We start from the raw sequence: 24,176 nt of genomic DNA, 5'->3' as shown, positions 1-24,176 counted from the left end.
GGGTAATTTCTTTTGATTTTAACATGATGTCACACAAGGAAGCAGTGTGTTTGAGATGTTACCTTAAAATACATCTACAGGTGGGCCTCCATTTAACTCAAATGTGTTGTGAATAAACCAATCAGAAGCTCACAAAGTCAACACACTGTTAGCTGGGCTCTTCCAAATTTTTTAAAGGCAAAGTACTCTATGTATGTAAACATTTGAATCTGAAAGAAGTAATAAAGAGTTTCTCTCATTATTCTTGCATTTAGCAAATATAAATTATGTTGGTAATCCTAACTGACATAAAACAGAAAAGGTTTAACCTGATTTATTGTCAGACAATGAGAAAAAAGGTTTTTTGTCTTTTTATACAATTTATGCAAACATTTTTGTACCTGTATTAAACAATGATGGTGTGTTGCTCGGTGATCTGAGGTAATAATCAGCACACGTAGAGCTAAGAAAGAAGAGCGGATTTCAGTCTTACTCTTTAGGTTGGAATTAGCCTCTGTAAATTAGGTCAGAAACAATTGTTAAAATGGTGAAAATGTTTTGTCCTCTCTGTACAGCAGACTGGAGCTGGTCTAGAGAAACACCTAAAAAAGGGTTAAAAGCCAAAGTGCTTTGGCTCTTTTAATGTACAACATTTGCATGCACTGTCCTTTCATGGGTTGCAGCCATGAAATTTTCCAGAAGCTGCCCACCAGCTGTGAGAAAATGAACCTGTCAGACTGGACATTGTGCAGGCTTCTAGCTGCCAATCACAAATCCCAGATCACAAACCTATCATGCAGTGTATTAAAAGAAATTGTTAATTCCTCTTACATTTTTTATTAATTTTATCATATTACAACCCCAAACCTTGTACTTCATTTGGATTGTATGTGCTAGGTCTACATAAAGTATTACATAACTATAGAATGGAAGCATTGTCAATGTATTTATCCCACTTTACTCTAGTAAAATTCAGAGCAACAATTTGCCTGCTGAAGTCACCTAATAAAGAGAAGAATAAAACAGGGTAAGGTTATAAAAGAATAACTGGTCCAGAATGAGAACACAAATGAGTGTTAATCAGAGAATCAGCCAAGAGACCTATTGTAACTTTGGAGGAGCTGCAGAGATCAATCGCTCTGGTAAGACAATATGTTGATACAACAAGAATTAGTTGTACACTTCACAGTCTGACCTTTATAGAAGAACGGTCCAGTTAAAGTCCAGTTAAAATTTGTTACAAGCCACCAAGGGTACAAAGCAAACATGTGAAATAAGGTGTCCTCCTCAGATTAGAGAACTTTTGTCTTGCATGCAAAACATTTATGGAGTTTAGACGAAAATTCAGAATGAAAGACTCACCTTCACCGCCTCCACCTTCCAATGACTCTTCTGTGCATCTCCCGGCCTTCCAATCAGCATCCTGTCCGCCTGATTCTCCATCCAATCACCTTCCGACGCCTTGCTTTTAAAGGACCTTCATTCTCGCTTGTCAGCTTAGCTCATCCCTCCTCCACCCCACCTCCACCATCGTCGGATCGGGGAGAAGACAACTCTAAATCTAAACCTTACAAATGTTCATATTAATGACATTCATTCTCAGCATTCATGTCTTCCTCCCAGGTCCGAGCGCCAAAGAAAAAAAACCATGTAATTTCACATCGTTAAAACTTTTCTAATTGCCATCCCGTTTCTTTGTGAGTCTTTTCAGATTGAATTTGTGGTTAAAAACTAACTCTGCACGTCACTCTGAATACACCATCTCCTCCACTGTGAAACATTATGGTGGCAGGAGATCTACGGCATGCTCCTCCTGGACACAAGCACTCACCTCAACAGGAGCTTTCACATACATTTATCCCTGTATGAAACTTAAAATATGTTTCACAAAGGGAATTTCATGGTTGGGTCCTAAATGGACCAGTCAAGATATCACAGAGCAGTAAGAAGTAAAGAAATGGCTTAAATAAGTATCTATGTTCTGCTGTTGTCTTAGACCTACTGAGACATTTCACTGAATGATTTTCCTGACAGAAGAAACCCATTCCATCTCCACCACTCCGATGTTGTACCAAATGTATTCTAAAATCACTAATATTTTCAAATCCTGTGTTATGCCACTTTAAAATGTTGGAAAATGTTTTAACTTTGAGAGCAAATGAAATAATCACATCTGATGTAATGTAGAAAGGTTGGCATTGCTAATGAGAGTAGACTGGGTTTTGTGGGACTGAGCCAGCTCCGTAGTTTCTGGTTTCACAGGAAACTTATCAGATACTGAAGGTGTTGTGGTGGAGTGGGAGATTATTAAGGTTAGTTATGTTTAATTTGTTAAAATGTTTTGTTTTATATGCTAAGATAAAAATCTGTTTAAGGAAAAGTAGCTTAGTCCTCTCATCTATTGTTTATTTCAGATACAGCAGATACATTCCAGCAAATACCACAACGTGTGAAAAACATGACTACTGCAGCCTTGTCTCACTTATTGTCTTTGATTTTTTTCTCCACTCCAACGAAAGCAAGAAAAAATGTGAAAAAGCTTTTTGCGCAAAACACTCTTATGAGGTACAAATGCCACTTCTGCTGCATAGTAGTTTTGATTTACTGGTAGTATTTTGTTTCATTTATCAGGGAGAAATGGGGAAATGCTTGGCTGAAAATATAGGAGTACTATATTTTGAATATTTTGCACTAGTGAACTCAAAGCCTTGTTAGGGAGCAACACTTTAGCTTATGGTGCTCTATAGTGATATTTTTCTAGCAAGTAAACTCATTGTCACTGGGAAGACTGGTAGCACCCATGCTCTTTAATGCACATAGTGTTTGCATTAATGTGATAAAATCTGCAAAAAGCCAGGGCTGAATTTACTTTCAATTGTCTCTATTTTAAATGCAAATTTGCAACTTCAACAATAATTAAATCTCATGCTAAAATAAATTCCCGCCTAAAAGTGACCAGAACTGCATGCACATGACTCACAAACTAAAGGACAATAAACGCTGGCAACCTTCATCCCACTGATGTGTCCTTTAGCAAGTCACCAACTCCCTCAGCAGTTCCAGCAGAGGTGCTCTGGAGCTGATCCCTGACCTCTGACCTCTTTGAGGAGGGTAGCGGACACAAAGAGGGATTCTCCCTGCGGGGATTAATAAAGTATCCCATTATCATTTGAATGCAACCGATTGTATCTTTGTAAGTCTACATTTCATCCTGCAGAAGCTTCTCTGCAGTAATATGCAACATGACCTCCCTGTCTTCTGTATCCATCTGGAGAGGGTCTGCACATCAAATGTCAGACAATAAGAAACAGTCAGTTTATCTTTTATACCTCCCTGCTTGCTATTCATCTAATGAATGGATTGCAGCTGTAGTCTATCTACAGTTTGTTCTTCTGTTGCCTGGTTTGTAAACTGCAAACTTCCTTAAAGCACATCCATTTCACATATTTTGGGTAGCCATTATAAGGCAAAAAGGTTGAAATGTTATTGCTGTAAAGCTGTAAAAACATAGAGGAAATAACCACTGCCTCTAATATAACTACAGCTATAACTTAAACAAATCCTGTACCAGTAACCATCATGGGGAGCTTGTTCCAGGGTTGTTACCAGAGCAATGCTTTTAAGAGGAGCCCTGCTAACTATTATGGTATGGCTGAAGCAATCACCAGAAAACCTAGTGATCGAGCTCATTGCTGGATTTTATTTAGGGGTTTCAGAGTAGAGGGTGCTGAACATTATGGAGAACTCTGAGCATCCTCTTCACAAGATTGTTGTACAACAACAGGGTGTGTTCAGTCAGAGGCTTCTTCAGATCTGCTGCTGTAAGACAGATCGCATCAGGAGATCCTTCCTGCCCACAGCCATCATCATCTACAACGGCTCTTTGAAAACACCTGTATAATATATGCTACATTTAATTTCCCTTTGGGATGAATAAAGTATTTCTAAATTGAATTGAATTGAATACAATGCCTAGCACACTTGTGTGATTATTATTTCTGAAACATTTTGGAAAGTATGCATCACTCTGCTTCCACTTAACAATAATGTGCTACTTTGTGTTTGTCCATCACATAAAATAACATGGTGGTTGTAACCTGAAAAAACATGGAAAGGTTTAAGATATATGTATACTTTTAAAGGGCCCCGATCATCGTTGTAAGTAGATTGTGCTATATGTATATTGCAAAACATTCAAAAATAATTGCCATAAAGACTAAATGTGCACCCAGTGGTCTTTAAATGTTGTTGCAGTGCTATTGCACAATACCAAAGCCCTGCTAAAGAGGAACTTTAAAAACAGCAAACACTGACATTTTCTGTGTGTCCCTGTAGTCAACAATCCCTCTTGTTGGCCTTTATCCTTAAATCCCCATGGACAGAGAGTCAGGAGGGAGAGAATGCTTAAATGCTTTGAATAGTGGTGTGGAATGCTAAAAGGAAGAGCGAGTGTGTGTGTGTGGTAAAGAAGGGTGGGTTGGGGAGTCGAGGGGTGTGAGGAGGGGGATGTGGTGGTGCTGGTTGGGTCCCCTGCCTGGTCTGGGATCTGGTATGCGTGACTGAACAAGAGGAGGGGAAAAGGAGGAGAAAAAAACACCAAAACCGGTGTTGCAAACTTCTAAAAGCAGACAATGGCCACTGAGCTGGCCTGGCGAGCCCTTTTTGTGTGTGGTGTGTCTCACTTTACACACAGGACATGTCCTGATGGAAAGCAGCAAGAGGAAACTTACTTGTATCTGCAACAAAACAGCTTGAACAATTCAAGCAAAGCACAATTATGCCCTATAAGGTAAAACCTCTGTGAAAATTCACTTAATTAAACTCAAATGTTTAATAATGTGAATCTCATTATACTTTTTTTTTTTTTTTTTTTTTACTTTGCACTTTCTGGTTGCATCTGAAAATGACGAGGAGACTTTAATGATTTAAAAAAATCAGCAAGGCAGAACAGTCTGCTATAATGAACGCCATGGTGATAATTAATTACACAGGCACTGCAGCCAAATCAAGACGGCAAGCATCCATTTTGAGCCTCCTCATAAATAATAAAACAAATGAGATTTTTTTTTTTTATTTGTTCTGTTGATAAGCAGGACAATGGTCCTAAATATGTGGGCAGCTATTTGGAATGATGCATTAAAACAATAATAGGCCATATTGTTACGATGAAATGCAGAAGAGCTCACTGAAGAGGAATTTAAAACAACACACAATCCACACAGCTGATTTGTTCATTATATAAATATCTTTAATTGTTTTAAACCGTAAGAATATAAAACAATTTAATTTGGGATTCTGCATTCCTTTTCTTTACAAACACATAATATACAGTACATCTCTTTATTGTCAAAGACACACACACACACACACAGCTTCTTCAGCAGGACGCACATCCGTTTATATTCATTTTCTAGCAGGTCATTGCATTACAATAGAAATGCGCACACACTGGCGTCAGTGTGCACGTGTGCATGTGTGTACAGTCTAAATATGCGTGTGTTTTTGAAAAGAAGGACGGCAAAATGAGAAAAAGACGTATTTTCTGCTTGTTGCAACCCAAAACTCGAGGGATAGGGGAAGGAAAAATAATCGATTGCAATTTATTCTAAGCATGTCTCAGAATTGATTCGGAGGGTATTTTTATTCAAAAATGAAGAAGAGGGAATAAATGAGAAAGAAAAAGCAAAACTGCACCGGTAAGGGCAACATGAATATGAATGCGTCTGTACTAACGTGGGAAAATAAGAGCACAAGACAAACCCTGATTTGTTGCGATTAATAAAGGGTAAAACATAGAAAACACTTCAATTTGAAGTACTCTGAGCACTCATCTCCACCAGCATCCCTTAAATACCAACAGCTCAACAGGACCTACAAGGCGTAATATAACTATTATTATACCCTTTTCTTGTCCGTATCCTTGTCATAATTAGGCATGGGCCGGTTATTATTAAGGTATATCAATTTATTACAGCTTGAAAACCGCTAATATGTTACTTCCAATCTTTTTTCTCTGATTTAAAGACCCCCTAAATAAATCTGGCTGTGTGGAGCATAAAGTGATGCAACTCTGCCTCTACACCACCTGCTGCTGCACACTGCCAGTGAGCTGGCTGAAAGAAGGCTTCTACAATTTTCTCCTTGTTCATAAGAAAGACACATTTGGTTTTTCAAAAATACACAGACCATACTGGTGTGGAAACCAAAGGAGCGCCAACCATGAAAATTACCCTTTTTTTCTAGAGATGCACCAATCTGGCTTTTACCGGCCAATACCAATTTCTGGTTTTCTTAACTGCCATACCCGCCAATCCCAGTGTTTGTTTGTTTTTTATCCTCCTCCTCTTTCTTCTATTTTCTTTGGCTTACAAAAAAAATCTTGACTGTTCAGAAACAGTTCTGGTTGTAAAAAAAAGCCTTTCATGTTGTGGAAATGAAGTAGTGCCTCCCATTAAAATGGCCAAGTTCAACAAGGGTCTTCTCTAAAGATGCAACGAACAGGCTTTTACGGGCCAATTCCAATTTCTCATTTTCTTTGTGCCCCCACCGGCCGATTGTGATTTTTGTTTTCTAATGACTGACACACAAAAGGCTTTCTTGATTATTGGGAGTAGTTTTGAGTCAAAGTAAAACCTAGAGAATGGCAAGATTATCCTGATGTATGCATCAAAGCAGATGTTATAAACCATAATAAATTTTTAATAAACTTAAAAGTGCATCAAAATACAAAAATAGGCCAAGCCCTTTCTCTTGCTGATTGGTGCATCTCTATTTCTTCCTGTATTTTTGATTTACATCTATGTATCAAAATCAGTTATTGTTCTATTTTTTTTGCAGCAGAAGGAATATTTTTTTCACTTTTTAAAATAAAAGCAATGTTATTTGTTTAAAATGTTTGCATTTTTACCTATACTGCAAGTACTTTATACTGACCCATGCCTAGCCACAATAAAACAAGTCTGGGTTTTTTGCCAGGGGGCATGCTCATATTCCTGCCAAAAAGGACATTAAAGTTGGACCTTATCCCTTAAAGAATGAAGCAAACACACAATGAGAAACCTTTTGCTTGACGCTTGATTTAGGGAATTTTCCATGAAGCAACGTCGGCTCGTAATTGGACCAAACTCCACAGAAAATGGGTGCCGTTTATAGGGTTAAATTAACAAAGGTAGTCAGATTGTGTACTAGTCTCCTTTCTCTGGCTCTACTCGTGGAAGAATGGTGGGAGGGAGGGATGGGGGAGGGGGCGGCCACAGTCCCTTTAGGCACATTTTCTACCAGTCTCATTTCTCAGCTTTCTTTCTTTTTGAACTGTATACATCCTCTAAAAACAACCACATACGAGGTAGCCAAACATTTATTAGGCGTGATGGCTGTAGCGCAGATTAGTCGTCAAATCTGAACTCGTAGCAAAAATAAATCTCATTCATAAGTTTTAACAACCTTTCTTTGCTTTGAATATAAAAAGGATTTTGGATGGTTGCAAGTGTCAGGGATCAAAGTTTTACAATTAGAAAACTGAAAATTAGAACTTGTTTGAAAATTAAGCTAAGTTACTGCGGTTCAGGTCAGATTTCTTGAGATATTAAAACTCAAATGTGTTAACATCTCAAAACATGTAAGATTTTAACTGATTTCTATTAAGTCTTATATTATTACATCCTGCAGGGCAAACAGAATGAAAAGTTAAAGAGCTGAAAAGAGTCAGGTCAAATGGAAGAGGCTCACCTTACACAGGAGGATGCAGGGAGGGGTTTTCTCTTTTTAAATAAAAGAAAACCACCTCAGCTATTCACCCCAACTCCTCCTGCTCCTTGTGACCCCTTTGCATTCCAAAAAAAAAAAAACACACACACACACAAACACACACCAAAACAATCCCAATCACCTCACTTTTTCACTCTCTGTCATCTGCCAGAGTCCCAGGTTCAACACTTTAAGGCAGGGGAGCTGCGTGATTCGCTCCAGTCCCCTTTTGGTGATCTTGGTACATCCATACAGGTCAATGCCCACCAGCTGGGTCAGGTGGTCAGCTATGAGCTCCAGCCCTTTGTCTGTGATGCGCACGCACTGTCCAATGTTCAGGGTCCTCAGTTCATGCATCTGCCTCACCATCCGGTTTATCCCGTCATCTGAGATGTGGCAGGAGCACAGGGACAGGGACTTGAGCTGGTACAGTCCCTGAGCGATGTACGCCAAGGTCTGGTCCCCGATCTTGTCACAGAAGGAGACATCCAGCCCAGAGAGCCTAAGGGTGCCCATCGCAAGGTGCATAGTTCCCGTGTCGCTGATGTTGTCACAGGAGCGCAGGTTGAGGCTCCACAGGGAGGTCATGTGAGACAGGTGGATCATCCCAGCATCTGAGATCCCCCCACAGAAGCTTAAATTCAGCACCCGCAGCTTGGTCAGCCCCTTCGAGATGTGTTTGAGTGACAGGTCTGTCAGTTTCTGACAGTCTTGGAGGGTCAGGTACTCCAGGTTTAAGCAGCCCTCTGCTGCACTCCGGGTCATGCCTGCCAAATGTCCAATCCCCACATCTGAGACATGCCTGCAGGACCTCAGATTGAGGCTCTTAAGTCTGTGGAGGCCCCAGGCTATCAACAGAAGCCCGGTGTTCGTGATGTTGCTGCAGCCGCCAAGCTCCAGCACCTCTAGGTTCTTCAGATACTGGGCGATCCTGCCTAGACTGGAGTCTGTGATCTGCTTGCAGAGACTTAGGTTCAGAACCCTAAGAGATGGGATCTCCTGCACAAATGCGTGGCCCAACCCATTATCAGTTAGGTTGTAGCAGCCAGACAAGTTAAGGGACTCTATGTTGGGCATCCCCTGGATGACATAACTCAGGCTGCGGCGCAGGGACAAGATCTGGACTCTCCGGATCCCCCTGGCCTGGAGGCTGGGGAACAAGGAGGGATTTGCCCGGCGGAGGTGCAGCTTGGCTTCCACCCCCCTCCACACTGACTTGTGGTAGGACGCGTCCCTCCAAGCGATGCACACTTGGGCCACCCTGCCTTTGTCCCTCACGTCCAGGTAGCTGAAAATCATGGCCAAAATTTCTGGGAAGAGGCACGAAATGTGCGTCTCCATTGTTTTTCAAAACCCAGGCATATAAGAATCAATACTCCACACCTCCAAGGCTGAAAAAACACCTTCTGCACTTGAAATTATGCAAAAGTAACAACAGTCCCAGTTATCAAAAAAGTAGAAAAACAGGAGTTGTGTGCAGCTCTTGTTTTTTAACTCCTACTCTCACTCTGAACTGTGCAAAATCGATCCAACTCTCTCTGGTGCCACGTGATCCGGTCTGGTTGCGCAGCAGGATTCAAACGGGTATTTTTAAAGCAAAAACGGTGGGGAAAGACGTTAATTCCTGCTTGAACCCCGCAATCCGCCAAAAAAGGAGCAGGAAGAAGGGGGTGAAGGGAAGAAGGAGGAGGAGAGGAGGAAAAAGCTTCAATCCTTCCCCCCTCTCTCCCTCTTCTCTCAGACGACGCTTCCTCGTATTATACCCACAAAAAGCCTTCCTCCGGCGGCCGAGCGGGGATCCAGACGGTCGTACATTTCAGAAGGAGGAAGTGTGCGCTGAAGCGGGAGTCTTAGCGCTGCTGGTTACAGGGCAGCTTCATGACAGAGTGGGGGAAAAAGCGGAAAAGACGAGAGTTCAGGCTGGCTTTGTGGGCAGAGTGCGAGGGAGAGAGGAGCGTCCTGAGCTCAAAGCCTTTGTCTGCTCTTTTCAAACCGACTTGGCAGGAAAGCCGGCACTCTGGCCACACCGGAGGGGTCGACGCTACAAATTATGCTCACATAAACTCCTCAAAACTGCTTTGTATAACCAATAACACTTAAATTTTCTTTATGGAAATTTATATGAGAGTAAACTGAGATTAAATGTTTTAATAACCGCTAGAGTGGGAGCTTATTTCGTATTTGAGTCCAGTCACCCTTACCCCTTGCTTGTGACGCAGTTGGTTTGTCCCGCCTCAGCTGGAACGGTGCGAACAGTTTCCCTTGGAAACCAACTTCTTACAATTCAGTTCACTTTGGGTTTTAACCCTTTAAAAGGACCGCTCAGGAAACATAGACAAGCCAATAGGACAGTCGCCCTTTAGTCTGTGCATTTGTGATGAAAATGTCGTCTTCCTCCTTCATCTTGCTGATTTTTGTGGTTGCTTTGACGAAATCTCCCAAACGGCCCAGAAACTGACACTGGTCTTCTTTGTTTCAGTCCGAGTCTGTGCGCTCCACTTTCCTCCCTCTTCCTTTAGTTGAAAAAAAAAACAAACAATATTATCGAAGTAATAACGTCGGCAAAAGTATTTAATGGTAGTCTTTTCCAAGACTGGATAGTTATTGGAAAAAGGTTTTTCCATACTTCTTATTCTGTAGTCATCCATTTATTCATCCGTAGTCTACATCTATTTCTCCATAAGCCATTTATCCATCCATCCAGCCTGCTATCCATCTGTGTCTAACATCCATCCATCCATCCATCCGACTATTTCATTGATGCTTTCTGTTTTTGAGTTACTGACAGACACAGATAAATGGACACTCATCATAAAAATGGATATTTCATAGCTTTTTTGGCCTCTAGACCCTCATCATAGATCAGATCATTTTTTTAAGCTGAATTTTGACTAAGTCCTGTTTAGATGCCAAACAAAGCACATTTACTTTTTAAAATTTTACAAACAAAATAAAAGTAATACAGATCCCAAACTTTAATTTAAATGATCCATTTAATGTAGAATAACTTATAAAACAGTCCAGGTTTTCCAAAGTAATGATGTTCATACTCTCTCTGCAGATGCAAAAACATAAAAACATTAACATCTGTCCCTTTACCCCCATAGAATGGGAAATCCAGAGCCAAGTTGAGGATTGTTCCTTTATTCTTTGAGGAACATATAAATAATAAATCCCAACTAGGTAAATATTTTGTTGACAATTTATGAGAATTTTATGAAGACTTGATGATCCTAAAAATATGAGTATGATAAGTATGACATTTTTGAGATGGAAATTTCAAGGCCACATTGGGTCATTGTGTCTTTGTGTGTGTTCCTTCCCTAGAAACCCACTGAGTAATGGTAGTTTGCTAACCAAACACAATCCAAACAATGTTGGCCACATTTAGGGGGACAGGGTAATAAAATCTGCAAACCACTGCATAAGATACTATCATCTCAAATCTGGCAGCAATTAAGTTTTCATGCTTGACTATATTTGCTCTTAGGTGATAGTAGTGGAAGTGAATAAATTCCTGTTTTATTATATTGTTTATTTAGTCCATTAATGTTTCAAAAACTACAGTAAATGTTTAGAGAATATTATATCCTTTTGGACTTATCAAACCAAGAGTCCAGCCTGCATGTTTGCGTACAAAGAACAGTGTAAAGAATCATTTATTATCTGTATGTTTACTTATGGATATCCACGTTCTATCCCCAAGACAAAAAACTACAGTTACTATCTTTACATGGAAAATTAAAACGTTCACTCTTCTCCTAGGTTCCATCCAATCGGTTACTTTTGATGCAAAACTCAGGTGTTTATCAAAAGCTTTTATTTTTCAGTGCAACATGTTTAAATGGGATAGGAATGCATTTTAAAATGTAAATCCTCGAATGTGTGGATAGAAGTGAGTGTTTAGCTAATCATTTAAATCCTGTTGTGGGGTACAAAGGCATCACATTTGTTAAAGTTTAAAACTAAATTGGGTTATTGTTTTTTTAAATAAAATGTCTACTTTTATCCATTTCAGTCTAACAAAATGTATTCACAACTAAATGACAGCAAAAACAAAGGGGCATCTTACTCACTTTGAATATCAAAAAGCAAATCTGTTTCAGTCGGAAACTTATATTTTCACATTCATTACAAAAACAGTGACATATTTTATGTATTTATTGCTGTTAATTTTGATGGCTTACAGATAAAGTGTGTTCATGTGTGCTCAGTTTTTGTCCAGGGTTCCTTTTGCATGCATTACTGGAACATTTCAGCGAGGCATGGAGGTTGTCTGCCTTTGGCTTAGCTGAAGTGGTAAAGAAGCCCAAGTTGCTCGTCTGCAATGTTGGTTATGGTGTCTTTCATCTTCTCTTGGCAAACCCAAGATTCTGTGTGGGGTTTAGTTCAGACTAGTTGTTTGGGCAGTGGAGCACAGTGATACCTATTGTGTTGCAAGCTTGTTTCTGAACCAAGGGAAGTGCTTTTTCTTAGAGCTAAAGCACTTGTTTTGAGTTTTGTGGAACATCTACGAGAGCTAAAAGCCAAGTTAACAAGAATGGTAAGGTAAGTAATTTGGTAAGTAATTAAGGAAAGTAATTTGACATTAGTACTCAGGTAAATTTTTAAAGAATTTCTTATAGCAGGGTGTGTCATCAGGTGTGTTTTACCCCCTGATGACAGTTCTCTGAGTTTGGTGAACCTGGTTGGACGCAGTTGGATGGTGGACAGACAGGTGAGTTTATTGGTGGCTTGTGGATAAGCAGAGGGCATTCATGTGAAAGCTGGTAATGGAAACACAGTCTATAATTAGTAAATGGACTGAAATTAACCAGTTTCATAGTTTCAGACTCTGTATGTCTGAAGCTCAGAGGTGCTCATTTTGTGGGACACATGCAGCAAGGCACAGGTAGGTAGTCTAGGAACACAGCGGAAGCACAGGGTACGTTTCAGCAAGCAGATTACCATTCCATTGTTAATAGTCTGATGAAGGACCATATGGCAGCACAGCTCATTCAACAGGCTTGATGAGCATCATGTGCATATCTGCTGTCAGCCAGGCAGTGCCCTCTTGTAGATGGACCAGGAGAGGCACGAAAGAGGAACACAACAGAACAGAAAAGGTAAATAAAACACCACAACCAAAATGAATGATAATAGATAGCATGGTCATTAAAGTGCATATTGGTGCAGTGGGCAGGTGACAAGTACTGTTGGAAAATTAAATCAGCATCTCCATTAAACTCATCAGCAGAGGGAAGCATAAAGTGCTATACAAATTTCCAGGTAGACAGCTCCCTACATCATCACTGACTGGGCAAACTTCACACTCGACCTAAAGCAAATTGGATTCTGTGCCTTTTCACTCTTCCTCCACATTGTAGGAGCTTGATTTCAAAATTTCATCTAAAACGACGCCATTGGTCATTGGTTAAGGATTGGCTGAACTTAAGGAATGGAACAGTTGTAGTCCTGTTTACATTATGCACACAGTGGTTCTTCAAGCGTGACTCTCAGACCCCCCCCCTGCATTTGTCCCTGTTCCTTGTGCACCTTTTTCCAACACAATGTTTCATTCCAACATCCATTAATATATTTGGATTCACCACTTTCCGAACAGCCAGCTTCTTTAGCAAAAGCCTTTTGTGTCTTAACTTCCTGATAGAGAGTATCAGTGAGGATCTGCTGGACAACTGGAAAACCAACAGCCTTCCCCATGATTGTCTAGGCCACAACAGAACAATAACATAATATTTCCGTGTTAAAAACCCTTTTTTAATATTCTTATGTTATATTCTAATTTCATACTAAAGTTAAAAGAACTAAATATTTTAAATAATTACTTTTTAATTTAAATGCTGCAGTTAAATTAACTTTTGTATGACATTCTTATTTATTATTCATCTAAGATTTCTGTTTTCCATTGTAAAATTTATGAAAACTTTATATCTTCCATCTAATATCAGTAACATTTTCATTCCTCTCTATGCAAAAAACAATAGAACCAGACAATACCGCATCGTGCTAATTTTAAAAAAGGCATGTTATATAAAAAAAATTATTAATGGAAGTCAGTTAGTCTATAAAAATAAAACCTGTTATTCCATGTATTCACCTAAAGTGTTGCAAATAAATAACAGAGAATTAAATGCATTGTTGTTGACCCTCCTAAAAGCAGAAATGTTGAGGAATCCAGATCACTGTTACTGTTGTTCAAATCCCAACAGAAAATAAAATAACTCAGCTCTGAATAAAAATGTCTTTACATAACACTAAAGGTATTTAGCCAGCTAGTACAGCCTATTTTTAATCATTTTATGCTATTTTGAAATTGACCTATTAATAGACTCCTGATGTTGCAAAATAGATCAGTTTAGTACAAGAGATCTGAAAAACAGATTTCCACTTGGAATGCAAAAAACATTTGGGATGTATCATTCTTCTTTTGACATATATTCTACACCCATCAAGGCAGCTACAAAGCAGCTAACTGCACTGTCCCTCGTGGCTGCCAACACCTACGTCCTTGGTATTCAGGGGCAGAGTGCGTCATGCATTTTCAAAATAGCAGTCCTGACATGAATACCAAGCTTTATAATGATAGAGCAAACACCTTGGGTGGGAAAGTCACACAAGCTCCCAGCAGAATATGGCCCAATTGTGGTTGGTTCTGGTCTGTTGAATGAACCTTCTGGGATTTAGACAGAGGTGAAGTGTTTTTCCTCACATAAATGGTCTTTTAAAAGCCAATGTTTCAGGGTTTAAACAGCAAGCTTCATTAATTTGTTTGGCTGATTAAAAACAGAAATTAATATATATCACACCACTGTAACTTTAATTCCGCAATCCAGACATTGAATAGGTCACCAACCCATAAGATTAAACCAAAAAGTCCTCGTGTTCCATAATAGTTCAAATAAAAAGGAATAAATAATGCAAAATGGCTTTTACAGTACTTTGCAAAAGTTTACATACCTTCTGAACTTCTTCAAATTTTGTCACATCAAAACCATCAACTTCAATGTCTTTTAATGCAATTCTAAAGACAAAAACTAAATAGTGAATAATTTTAGTAGTAGTAGATGGAAATTTATAGATTGTTCAAATATAATTCTATGCCCACAGCATGATGCTGCCACGGCCCAGTATCACAAAGTGTATTGTGCATTGATGGTGATGTGCTGTGCAAAATTTCCGCCTCACATAGTGCCGAGAAAAGGTATTTGCCCCAATATAGATCCCTTGTTTTAGCTTTTGTTTCACACTTAAATGTGTAAGATCATCAAATCGATTTTAGAAATGGAAAAAGACCACCTGCCTAAATACAAAATGCAGTTTTTCAGATTTCAAAACATATGGCCCTATATGAAAAATAATTACTTCTTAAACCTAAAACTTAGTTTTGCCACCTTGGTGGCAGTGAATTTTTTTACATCGCTTTGGAAACTTTGCAGAACTGTTTTAATTCTGCCACCCTGGATATATACAGAGCACACAGTTTGTCTAAGGTTATATCTCAGAATTTTAATGGGATTCAAGTCATCACTTGTGCTAGGCCACTCCCAAATCTTCATTATTTTTTTCTTTTTTGGGGGGGGGTTTAAGGTCAAGAAAAGGATTTTCAGGACGTTTCACAGCCCCCAGGCTTTTATTCTTCAGAATTCAAGGTTGTACAGGTCAAACTGTACAGGTCCTGAAGCTGCAAAGAAGCTCCAGACCATCATGCAGCCACCATGTTTCAGTGCCAGTATGAGAGTCTTTTTCATTAATGCTGTGTAAGTTTTAGAATAGGTGTCACTGGACACACAACTTCCACCAAGTTTCACGTTTGTTTTGCCAGTCCACACAACATTTTCTAAAAAATCCTGGAGTATTAGAATTGGTTTTTGTTTGGAACTTTCATAGGTGTAATTTTTGCCCAGTCTCTCTTTCTGATTGTTTAATCAAGAACACTGATCTTCACTTAGGTAAGGTGCGTCTGTAGTGTTTTAGATGTTGTTTAGGGTTATTTTGTGACCTCCTAAATTAGTTGTTGAGTAATTTCATAGGCCAGTCACTCCTGTGAAGGCTCACCACTCCTCCACGTTTTTTCTAAAGTGTTTTTCTATCGTTGTGCATAATGGCTCTCAAAAGGATTGTGTAAGGAGGAAAATACATTTTCCTAGCACTATATCCTTTTCATTCCACTTCATAAATATGAACTTTGTGTTGCTCTGATTTTTGAAATCCCTATATAATACATTGAAGCATATAGGTATGATGTGACAAAATGTAAAAAAGTTCAAGTGGTGTAAATGCATTTGCTAGACATTGTATGTATATGCCTAACATCAGTAGCTACAGCTTCCCTTCCCTATTCTCCACCCTATATATGTGTGTGTGTGTGTGTATGTGTGTGGGTGTGTGTGTTTTTGTGGCTGCACCACATGCATTTTTGTCTTTTTCTGTCTCTGTCTGTCTGCCTCACATTGCAGCAGTGTTTGTGAGTGTGTGTGTCCTGCTGGGGTGTGTCATAGCCTCTTAGAAAACCCACTGGGCCCCGGCTTAGCACTCACACAGAGTGAGAAGGTGGGGATGGAGAGGTATGGATGGATGTGGCATAGGAAAGAAGGGGAAAAGTGAGAGAAGGGGTCAGAGGAAGAGGAGGGAGGAGAGGAAGGCATTGGTGTGTTAAATGTAGGTTTCAAAATTAGGCTTGAAGGGTGAATAGGTGGTGAGGGATGTTAAACTAAGGTGAGATTTAGCAGGTGTGCGTTTTTGCATGTAGACCATCTCTAAAGTTTATAATCTTGCATTGCGTTTATTCCAGTATTTACAGCCTCTTGTCTGCTCATATGTTTTAGGGACATGTGTAATTTTATGTCTGTGTTTGATAATTCAGGGGAAGGGCTCTAACAGGATAATTGCTCGTGTTGACAACACGCTTCATCTGTACCCGCAGCGATTGCTGGTTGCCAAGGTTACGTCGCCATGTGTCAACACGTTCCCCCCCGAAGGTCGACACCTTTCTGAATGGATATTACCATGACTCTGTAGATTCTCTTCCTTCTTCTTTACAAACAGACGAACAAAACTGCACGCATGCATTAACAGCGAAGAGAGAAAGCAGACAGATAAAATTACCTGGGTGGCCTGCTCACTGTACACTGTACTCAATGAATCTTTAATGTTCCCTCAGGTGTTTCCTCGCTCCACCAGGACTTTACCTGTACTGCAGTGAAACCTTTGCGTGTGTGTTTTAGTGTTGATTTGTCCTTAAATGTTCTTATTAACTCTTTAACAGTACAACATTTACATAATCCTGCTCTGCTGCTCAGTTTGTAAGAGGTTTTTTAAAATCCTCTCGCTGTCTTAAATGTTTTTATAGAACCAGCACTGAACCAGCTCTAGTCTCTATCCTGGTCTATCACCGAAAAGATGTAGAGTTACCTCAAATTAACCTGTGATTCAGTGCCTCGTAAAGGTGCTCATACTTGTTGACCTTTTTCACAATATTTTACATTACAAGAACAAATTTGAGTGTATTTTATGTGGAGCAACCCAAAGCAGTGCAACTTTGTTAAAGAAAATTGACAAAGCATCAATCAGGAGAGCACCACACGGTAGTTCTGGAGGAGCTACAGAGATCCATGGCTCAGGTGGGAGAATCTATTGACAGGATTTTATGGAAGCATGGCAATAAAGCCGTTAGGAATCCCGTTTAAAATTTGCTAAAAGCCGCGTAAAGGACACAGCAAAGATGTGGACGAAGTTGATCTGGTAGGGTGAGACCAAAACTGAGCTTTTTTGTTATTCATGCGAAGTGACATATGTGGAGGAAAATTAGCACTACACATTTCCTGATGGTGAAACATAGTGATGGCAGCATCATGCTTTGGAGCTGATTCACTTAAGTAGAAACAATAAACCTGGTCAGAGTTGATGGGAAGTCCAGACCTAAATCCAATGCAGAATCTTTGGCAAGACTGATTGAGTTTCAGCCAATCTACACAGAAGACTGGACAAACATGAATACTTCTGCAAGGCGCTGTAGAGTAGATAAACTGATAGTGGAGAATTTTGTTTAAAAATCTCATCTCTTTTTGCTCTGCATGAACTTTGTTTTGAGTATTTATTCATTGATAATGTTTTAGCTTACAACCAAATCCTAATTGGAAAAATTCAACAAAATCTTCTGGTGCCCAAAACCTGTTCCCAAGCATGATGATACCAGTTACAGATATTTATAAGTATTTTTGGAACTGTACCTGAATATTAAACACCTTTTGTAAACATAATTATAAAAAGAATCTGACCCTCTCAATAAATCAATAAAGCTTTGATTTGTTTTGAAGAAAATATATTTCTCAAGATTTTTTAAATTTGCCCTTATTTTATAGCTACTCCGAAACTCTTGAGAGGCCATATGCGAACAATCGCAGTGGCCAGTGTATATGTGTGTCACATATCCAACACCAAACGACTTCTCATGCATATTTAAAAGAGGACTCTGACTTTGAGAGAATGACTGTCTTTACTGGCATTTAGACCACACATAGTGATTTTTAACAGACTGGGTTAATTAAATGTTATTAGGCAGTAGGTCCATAAGCACATAAAGTCCAAAAACTGTTGTTTTCTTTGATACAGCACATACAGCCATTGTTACATTTGTAATTTGAAGGAGAAGCCCAAAGAGAGATTTTAGATCATGGAAAGGTTGGAAGCATGAAAGGTAAGGTTATTAAACTAGATCTTTCTTCTCCATCCTTTTTCAATCCATCTCTTTTTCTTTGTACCTTATGTTCGCTTTTCCTCTCTCTCTCTGATCTGACAGCTTGCCCATGTTGATGTGTTACACAATGCAGCCATCCTTCTGTTTTTGCACCACACAGTCTGCCTAGGTGTGTGTCCGTCTGTGTGTGTGTGAGTGTCCTCAGCGATGCTCGTCGTTTCTGCCAGCTCTGCGGTCTGACATAGATTTTTCAGGCGTGCACACTCTCTTCCACAGCACTCAGCATTTTGGCATTTTCTCAATGCACTCTGTCATTTGCTGGCACGAAAAGGCTGCATATTGTTCTGTGTTTATGTGTTTGATGTGTTTCCTGGCCGGACTACGTAATTTTTGTCTGTCTGAAGGCGGAAAACAATGAATGTTCTGTTTTAGAAACTACACTGAGCCGGTACAGTGACTTGCAAAAATATTGAACTTTGTATTCATTTAATTGTGAAGTGAAAGGGAAAATGATGTAGTGTTGTGAGAAAGTGTAAGTGCAAGAAATATCTTGCTTATTGTCACATGTAAATATTTAATTTCACAAGTCACGTCCGGGCCTTGTTACTGCAGGACAACATGTAGGCTAAAATATTTTTAAAAAGCAACACATCCTGCTTCCATCTAATATTAAATTAAAAACAGCTCAGAAATAAAGTCAAACAATGACAAATTGAGAAAACATGATGAGCTGTCACAGAATTGGCTGGCCTACCTAAGTCACTCTTAGAGCACATTGGCAATCCATCCAGGAGGTCCCAAAAGAACCCAGAAAAACATCTAAAGCACTGCAAACCTCACCTGCCTCAGTTAAGGACAGTCAAGTCAGTAAGAGACTGGGCAACAGGGAGAGTTCCAAAATGAAAACCACTGCTGAAAAAAGCATCTTCAATCTCTTAAAAGAACATCTCGGTGATTTAGCAAACGTTTTGGAAAATATTCTGTAGACTGAAGAGACTGAAGTGCAGATTTTAAACTTGAATCTTCTCTCTTACGTTAGCAAAAAGGGTTTTAGTATTATGTACCCAGAGGGTGAAAAAAACCCAATGTTTTCGATAGGTGTTTGAAAAGACTGAATGAAGCACAGAGTTATAATGGGTCTGTTTAGACTTGTCAGAGTGTTTTTTAATTTCTCCCGGGAAGGGATCAAGAGGCTGATGCTGCTCAGAACTGCAGGGCATGGGGAAATCAGGGAATATGAGCCAGCTGCATATGTTTCTCCCTGGGCCTACCGATCAGGGACTCGGCCTCCGTTGCAGGGTTTCAATCCAGTGCAAAACAAGGCCAGGCCAGTTTTCTCTGACATATTCTACATTTCTCAGCCGGGATTAATTTATAGATAATCATTTCAAGAACATCTGTTTTTTGCAACAGATTTTAACCAGATAATATTTTTTTACCCTCTGAAATGAGCTAAAATATTATTATTGACAACATTATTTAAATGTTTAAGATGTCAGTTCTCAAAACAAAAAGCCAAGCCAGAGAGGCCCACTTTCCCTCTCACGGTTGTCTCTATAAGTACAAAGATGGCTCAAAGCCAGGAAGGAGAGTAGGTGTGAAGTGGAGGTGGGAACAGCGTTTCTCTAAACACCTTAACTGCTGCTCACTGGCTCCAGGAGGTCTATCTTATTATTTTAATAAACATGACATTTTGTTGTACAGCAGGCTAAGGTTATTGACATGTGCTAAAACTACTTAAATAGGAGCTTATATTTTCAGGCATTTCTCACCATCTTGTCAAAAACACATTTTGATTTAAATGTTAACCATGACAATATATATTTAATTGAATGTAACATATTAGCAATCATTTATCTGCATGTGAATTATCCCTCTTTTTTGGTTATCTTTCTCTGCTACAGGCCCTGGATGTCTCCTTGGTTTTATCCTATAAATTATTTGTATTTGTCTGCCTATTAAATGTAAAATATGTTTACACATGCAAAAGGATAGACATGCAGTCACACACTTGTCCTTCACACTGGACAAAGACCAGTCTACATCATCCAGAAACAAATAAGAGGATGGAAGTGAGGAGGTGTTCTGTACCGAGTGCAGCACACCACCACTGAGCGTACCATCTTGCACAATAATTTAAAAAATCAAAACATTTAAAATCTGTATGTTTTTCACGGATCACTCTGAACTCATCACAAAAAGGCTCTGGACTCGAAGTTGTTTTCATGAGTTGCAGTACAATTACAACTATTTTAAAATGATATAATGTACCCTATGAACTGTTTTTTTTATCCTCCCCCTTCTGAAAACCCTCTCATCATTACATACAAAGCCACAGTTTGTCTTTGACAGCATAAAAAATAAATTGTTCAGTTAAACTGTAACCTGATTAAACAGATCCCATTGGTTTCTCAACAACTAGTGTATATGCAATTTGGAGGTGAGCGCACTTTTTTCAAGCTGGGAACCCTGTTTCATGTTTATTGCACCGCATACCCATGAATCCCATACCCATACCTATGTGTGCAAGTAGCCTGATCACTGTGCTGTATCTATTGGTGTGCTATCCGGCTCCTCTACACTACTCAAATATGTTCCAATGAACCTGCACTATTTCACCCCGAAGGGTTTGTTGGAGACTCAAAAGAGTCAGGAAACTCATAGTCCATCATACGGTAGGGGGAGCTTATTTCAATCTCAAAGGCCTTGCAGAAAAGTTGCAGACAACTGATGTATTTCTCAACGTTGTCGTGGGATCTTAGTATGGTGTGAAGAGGGCCTAAGCTCCAATTAAGGCAATGACATATTTTTCATTGACAGAAATGTCAAACTGTTGAGTGGAAATTTGATTTTGTTTAATTTTAATATTTAAAACTGTGGCCAACATTCCACCAAGTTTAGTAAAGACCACAGTTAGAATCATTTTTCTCTGAAATGTATTTAAAGATATGCAACAATCTGAGGTGAACTCAAATATCGCTTGAATTTGCACATGAATGTCTAGAAAAAACAACAGAAAAATCTGAGGAAACATCAGAACAATGTTAATAACTTGTCTTTGAAACAGACACACAATAAAGTGTGAGAAAAAGGAAGACAGAGTTCAGAAGTGCAGCAATAGAACAAAGTGCTGCAGAGAAACAGATGGTGAGACAAAGCAGAGAGAAGTGTGAGAACAAGTGAAAAAGAGACCTAGAAAGAAGTATAGAGGGGATATATTTAGAGTGAAAGAGAGAGAGTTTTAGCCTCCCAGCTAGAGGCATGACTCATCTTCTGCCAGCTGACATAAGGATGGATGGAGATAAGGAGGAGGGAGATGGACAGAGTCTGGGAGAGGGAGAAGGACGAGATGGGAGGGGAGGGTAGGAGTAACTGAGGTGAGAGAGAAAGAAAGGGAGGAAAGGGTATACAGAAACAAGGTAGAAAAGAGTGATGGAGGATGAAAAAAAGCAAGATGGGTTTCCATGTGTGGTTGTGCATGTAACCACACGTGTTTAGAGAAAAACAAAGAGGCAGATTTAAAGCCTAAAGCTCCTTCAAAGCTGCTTCCAACTCTGTCTGCATGTCCCTCAGGGTATGTGTGAGAGAGAGGACGTTATCAGCTGTAAATTCCCCTGCAGGCGGCTGCATTTGGCAGATTGTTGCAGAACACGTGTTTATGATTAATAGAAATGCATTAAAAAGGGTGACACTGAGAAAGAGATCTTTAATAGGAGAATAGATTACTTTAAAATGGTTAAAATTTTACATTAATGCTGGTTTTCAGGGCTTTGGTTCCTATTTCTCTCTCTGAGAAAGCTGTGACGTTCTTTGCAGCTAATGGTCCCGTGTGGATTGGGGATCTAGAATCGTAACGTAAAATGGAAGAGTGACTGCTCTTCCAGCAGAACATTTCATTTCACTGATGATCAAAGGAAATAATTTTATCTGTGGTTTATCAGTGTCTGTTTCTATTCAGTCTTGTTTTTCTTCAAGTGTTCAAGAAAAATCTGCAGAAGCTTACATTAGTGACTAAGGTCGCAGGGGTGGAAATGAAAATAGACTTAATAATAGCAGATGTAGTACATAAAGTAGATAATAAAAACCTAGGCTGGGGGTCTAGCCTGTCTACAGACACTCATCTGTATTATTAAGCCACCAATAAACTAAACTCAATCAGAGTCAATATTTCTGCTGCGAAAACGGCTGCTGTCACAAAAGAAGTAGTGGTGTGAATGATCCAGATGCAGGCGTATGGGAGGCAGAGGAGAAGCAAAAATAAAGATGCTTAATAATACAAGAAAACGTACAAAAAACAAAGTCCAAGGTCAAAAATTAAAAAAATGTGAACTGAAGATCAAGAAGTTAAATAGATCAAAAAACAAACCAGGAACATGAATGGCAGAATTACAGGGGGCAGACTTGAACAGCATCAAGCAGATGAACCAGCAGTCCCTAAAGAACCAAGGAGAGTACTGAGGAGAATTGATGAGTGGACCAAGAAACAGATGAGACTAATGAGCAGAGTGGAAGCAGCTGATAGTGCATTCAGAGAACAGTGGGAATCATAGAGAATAAATAGGAGAACACAAACAGGGCACAATATAAGAAAGAAACCAACAGGAGACTGGGAACTCAGAAACAAAAAGAAAACAGGAAGTAAAGAGAACACAGAACAGAAGGAAACCAAAATGAAACCAGAAGCTACTAATACGAAACCAAAGATGACTCTAAAGAAATGGCAAGAAACTTAACTTTAGTAACCACCTTAGTGTATGGATCGTGTGTTGGATCTGACCAAAGCATCTTCTTCCACATATTGACTGTGTTCTAATGACTATATGGCTTTCTCTCTAAAGTTACAGTGTTGCTGGATTTTATTTAATATTATCAAAGTAAAAGGGGGGCTAAGTACAAATACACAGCATGACCTTCAAACTTTGTTCTATGACAAAAAGAGTTTACCATGGTATTGTAATTCATTCAGCAAGTTCAGCATCTGTTCCAGGGTCTCCTCACAGTTTGACATGCCCAAAAGAACTGCAGAGGGAAGCATTCTGATCAGATACCTAACCCATCTCAGCACCTCTGCTCCAACATTCCCCAAGATGACGGAGTTTCTACCCTATCTATCGGAAAAGCTAATTTCAGCTGTTTGTATCCAGGATATCGTTTTTTGGTAAACATATAGGAAGGTCGGAACATAGACAAACTGGTTAATCAAGAGCGTTCTAAAAGCGGCACTGACATAAATACAGACAGAAAATAAAAATCCTTTAAATGAAGCAAATTTCAGAATTGTGTTGGTGTTTGCAGTTCGCTGCTGAAAACTAAATCTATGCCTTGCAAAGAAAATCTCCAAACTTGGCCCAGAAAACATACTGACTGCTCCCTTTACACCCTTGATTTTGTTTTGGTGTATACTTTTAGACATTTCATAGAGGAGAAACCTAAATTATGAAAAAATCTGGATGAAATCTTAATTTTAAGAACTGGTTTTGAGAAAATTCAAACATTGTTGCAGCTTTTAATTTTTGATTTGTATTATGTATTTCACAAAATAGCCCAGTTGCTTGTAAAACCTAAAAGATTATGTAAGTATAATTCACTTCACTGATATTTATTGTGAGTTGGTATTTATCTTAACAAGCAAAATTACTTTTAAAATTTTGACTTTTGCAAAAGAGTTGCATTCTTATTCAGAGTTATTAATATAATGTTAGTAATGTGTCCCAACCAGGTTATCTTTAAGAAGTGCAAAGCAGGTAAAGGTCTT

At 39.2% G+C, this 24,176-nt stretch overlaps 2 protein-coding genes across 4 annotated transcripts in view; one reads left to right on the top strand and one right to left on the bottom strand.

Moving 5' to 3' along the window:
- The window catches only part of wnt5b (wingless-type MMTV integration site family, member 5b), a 112,107-nt gene that overhangs the window by 61,882 nt on the left and 26,049 nt on the right, over positions 1-24,176 (top strand). The gene's annotated exons all lie outside the window — the stretch shown is intronic.
- fbxl14b (F-box and leucine-rich repeat protein 14b) lies at positions 5,206-9,716 on the bottom strand. Its single transcript, XM_047390256.1, has one exon. The coding sequence runs from the start codon at positions 9,064-9,066 to the stop codon at positions 7,864-7,866; it is 1,203 nt and encodes a 400-aa protein (XP_047246212.1). The 5' UTR covers positions 9,067-9,716; the 3' UTR covers positions 5,206-7,863.

This window comes from Girardinichthys multiradiatus, chromosome 17 (genome assembly GCF_021462225.1).
Source record: "Girardinichthys multiradiatus isolate DD_20200921_A chromosome 17, DD_fGirMul_XY1, whole genome shotgun sequence".
Classification (NCBI taxonomy): Eukaryota; Metazoa; Chordata; class Actinopteri; order Cyprinodontiformes; family Goodeidae; genus Girardinichthys; species Girardinichthys multiradiatus.
The sequence above is the reverse complement of the archived record's forward strand: the minus strand, read 5'-3'. Positions and strand labels throughout refer to the sequence as shown.

Coding starts and splice junctions, on each gene's coding strand:
- fbxl14b (XM_047390256.1), bottom strand. CDS start 9,066: ATGGAGACGCACATTTCGTGCCTCTTCCCAGAAATTTTGGCCATGATT.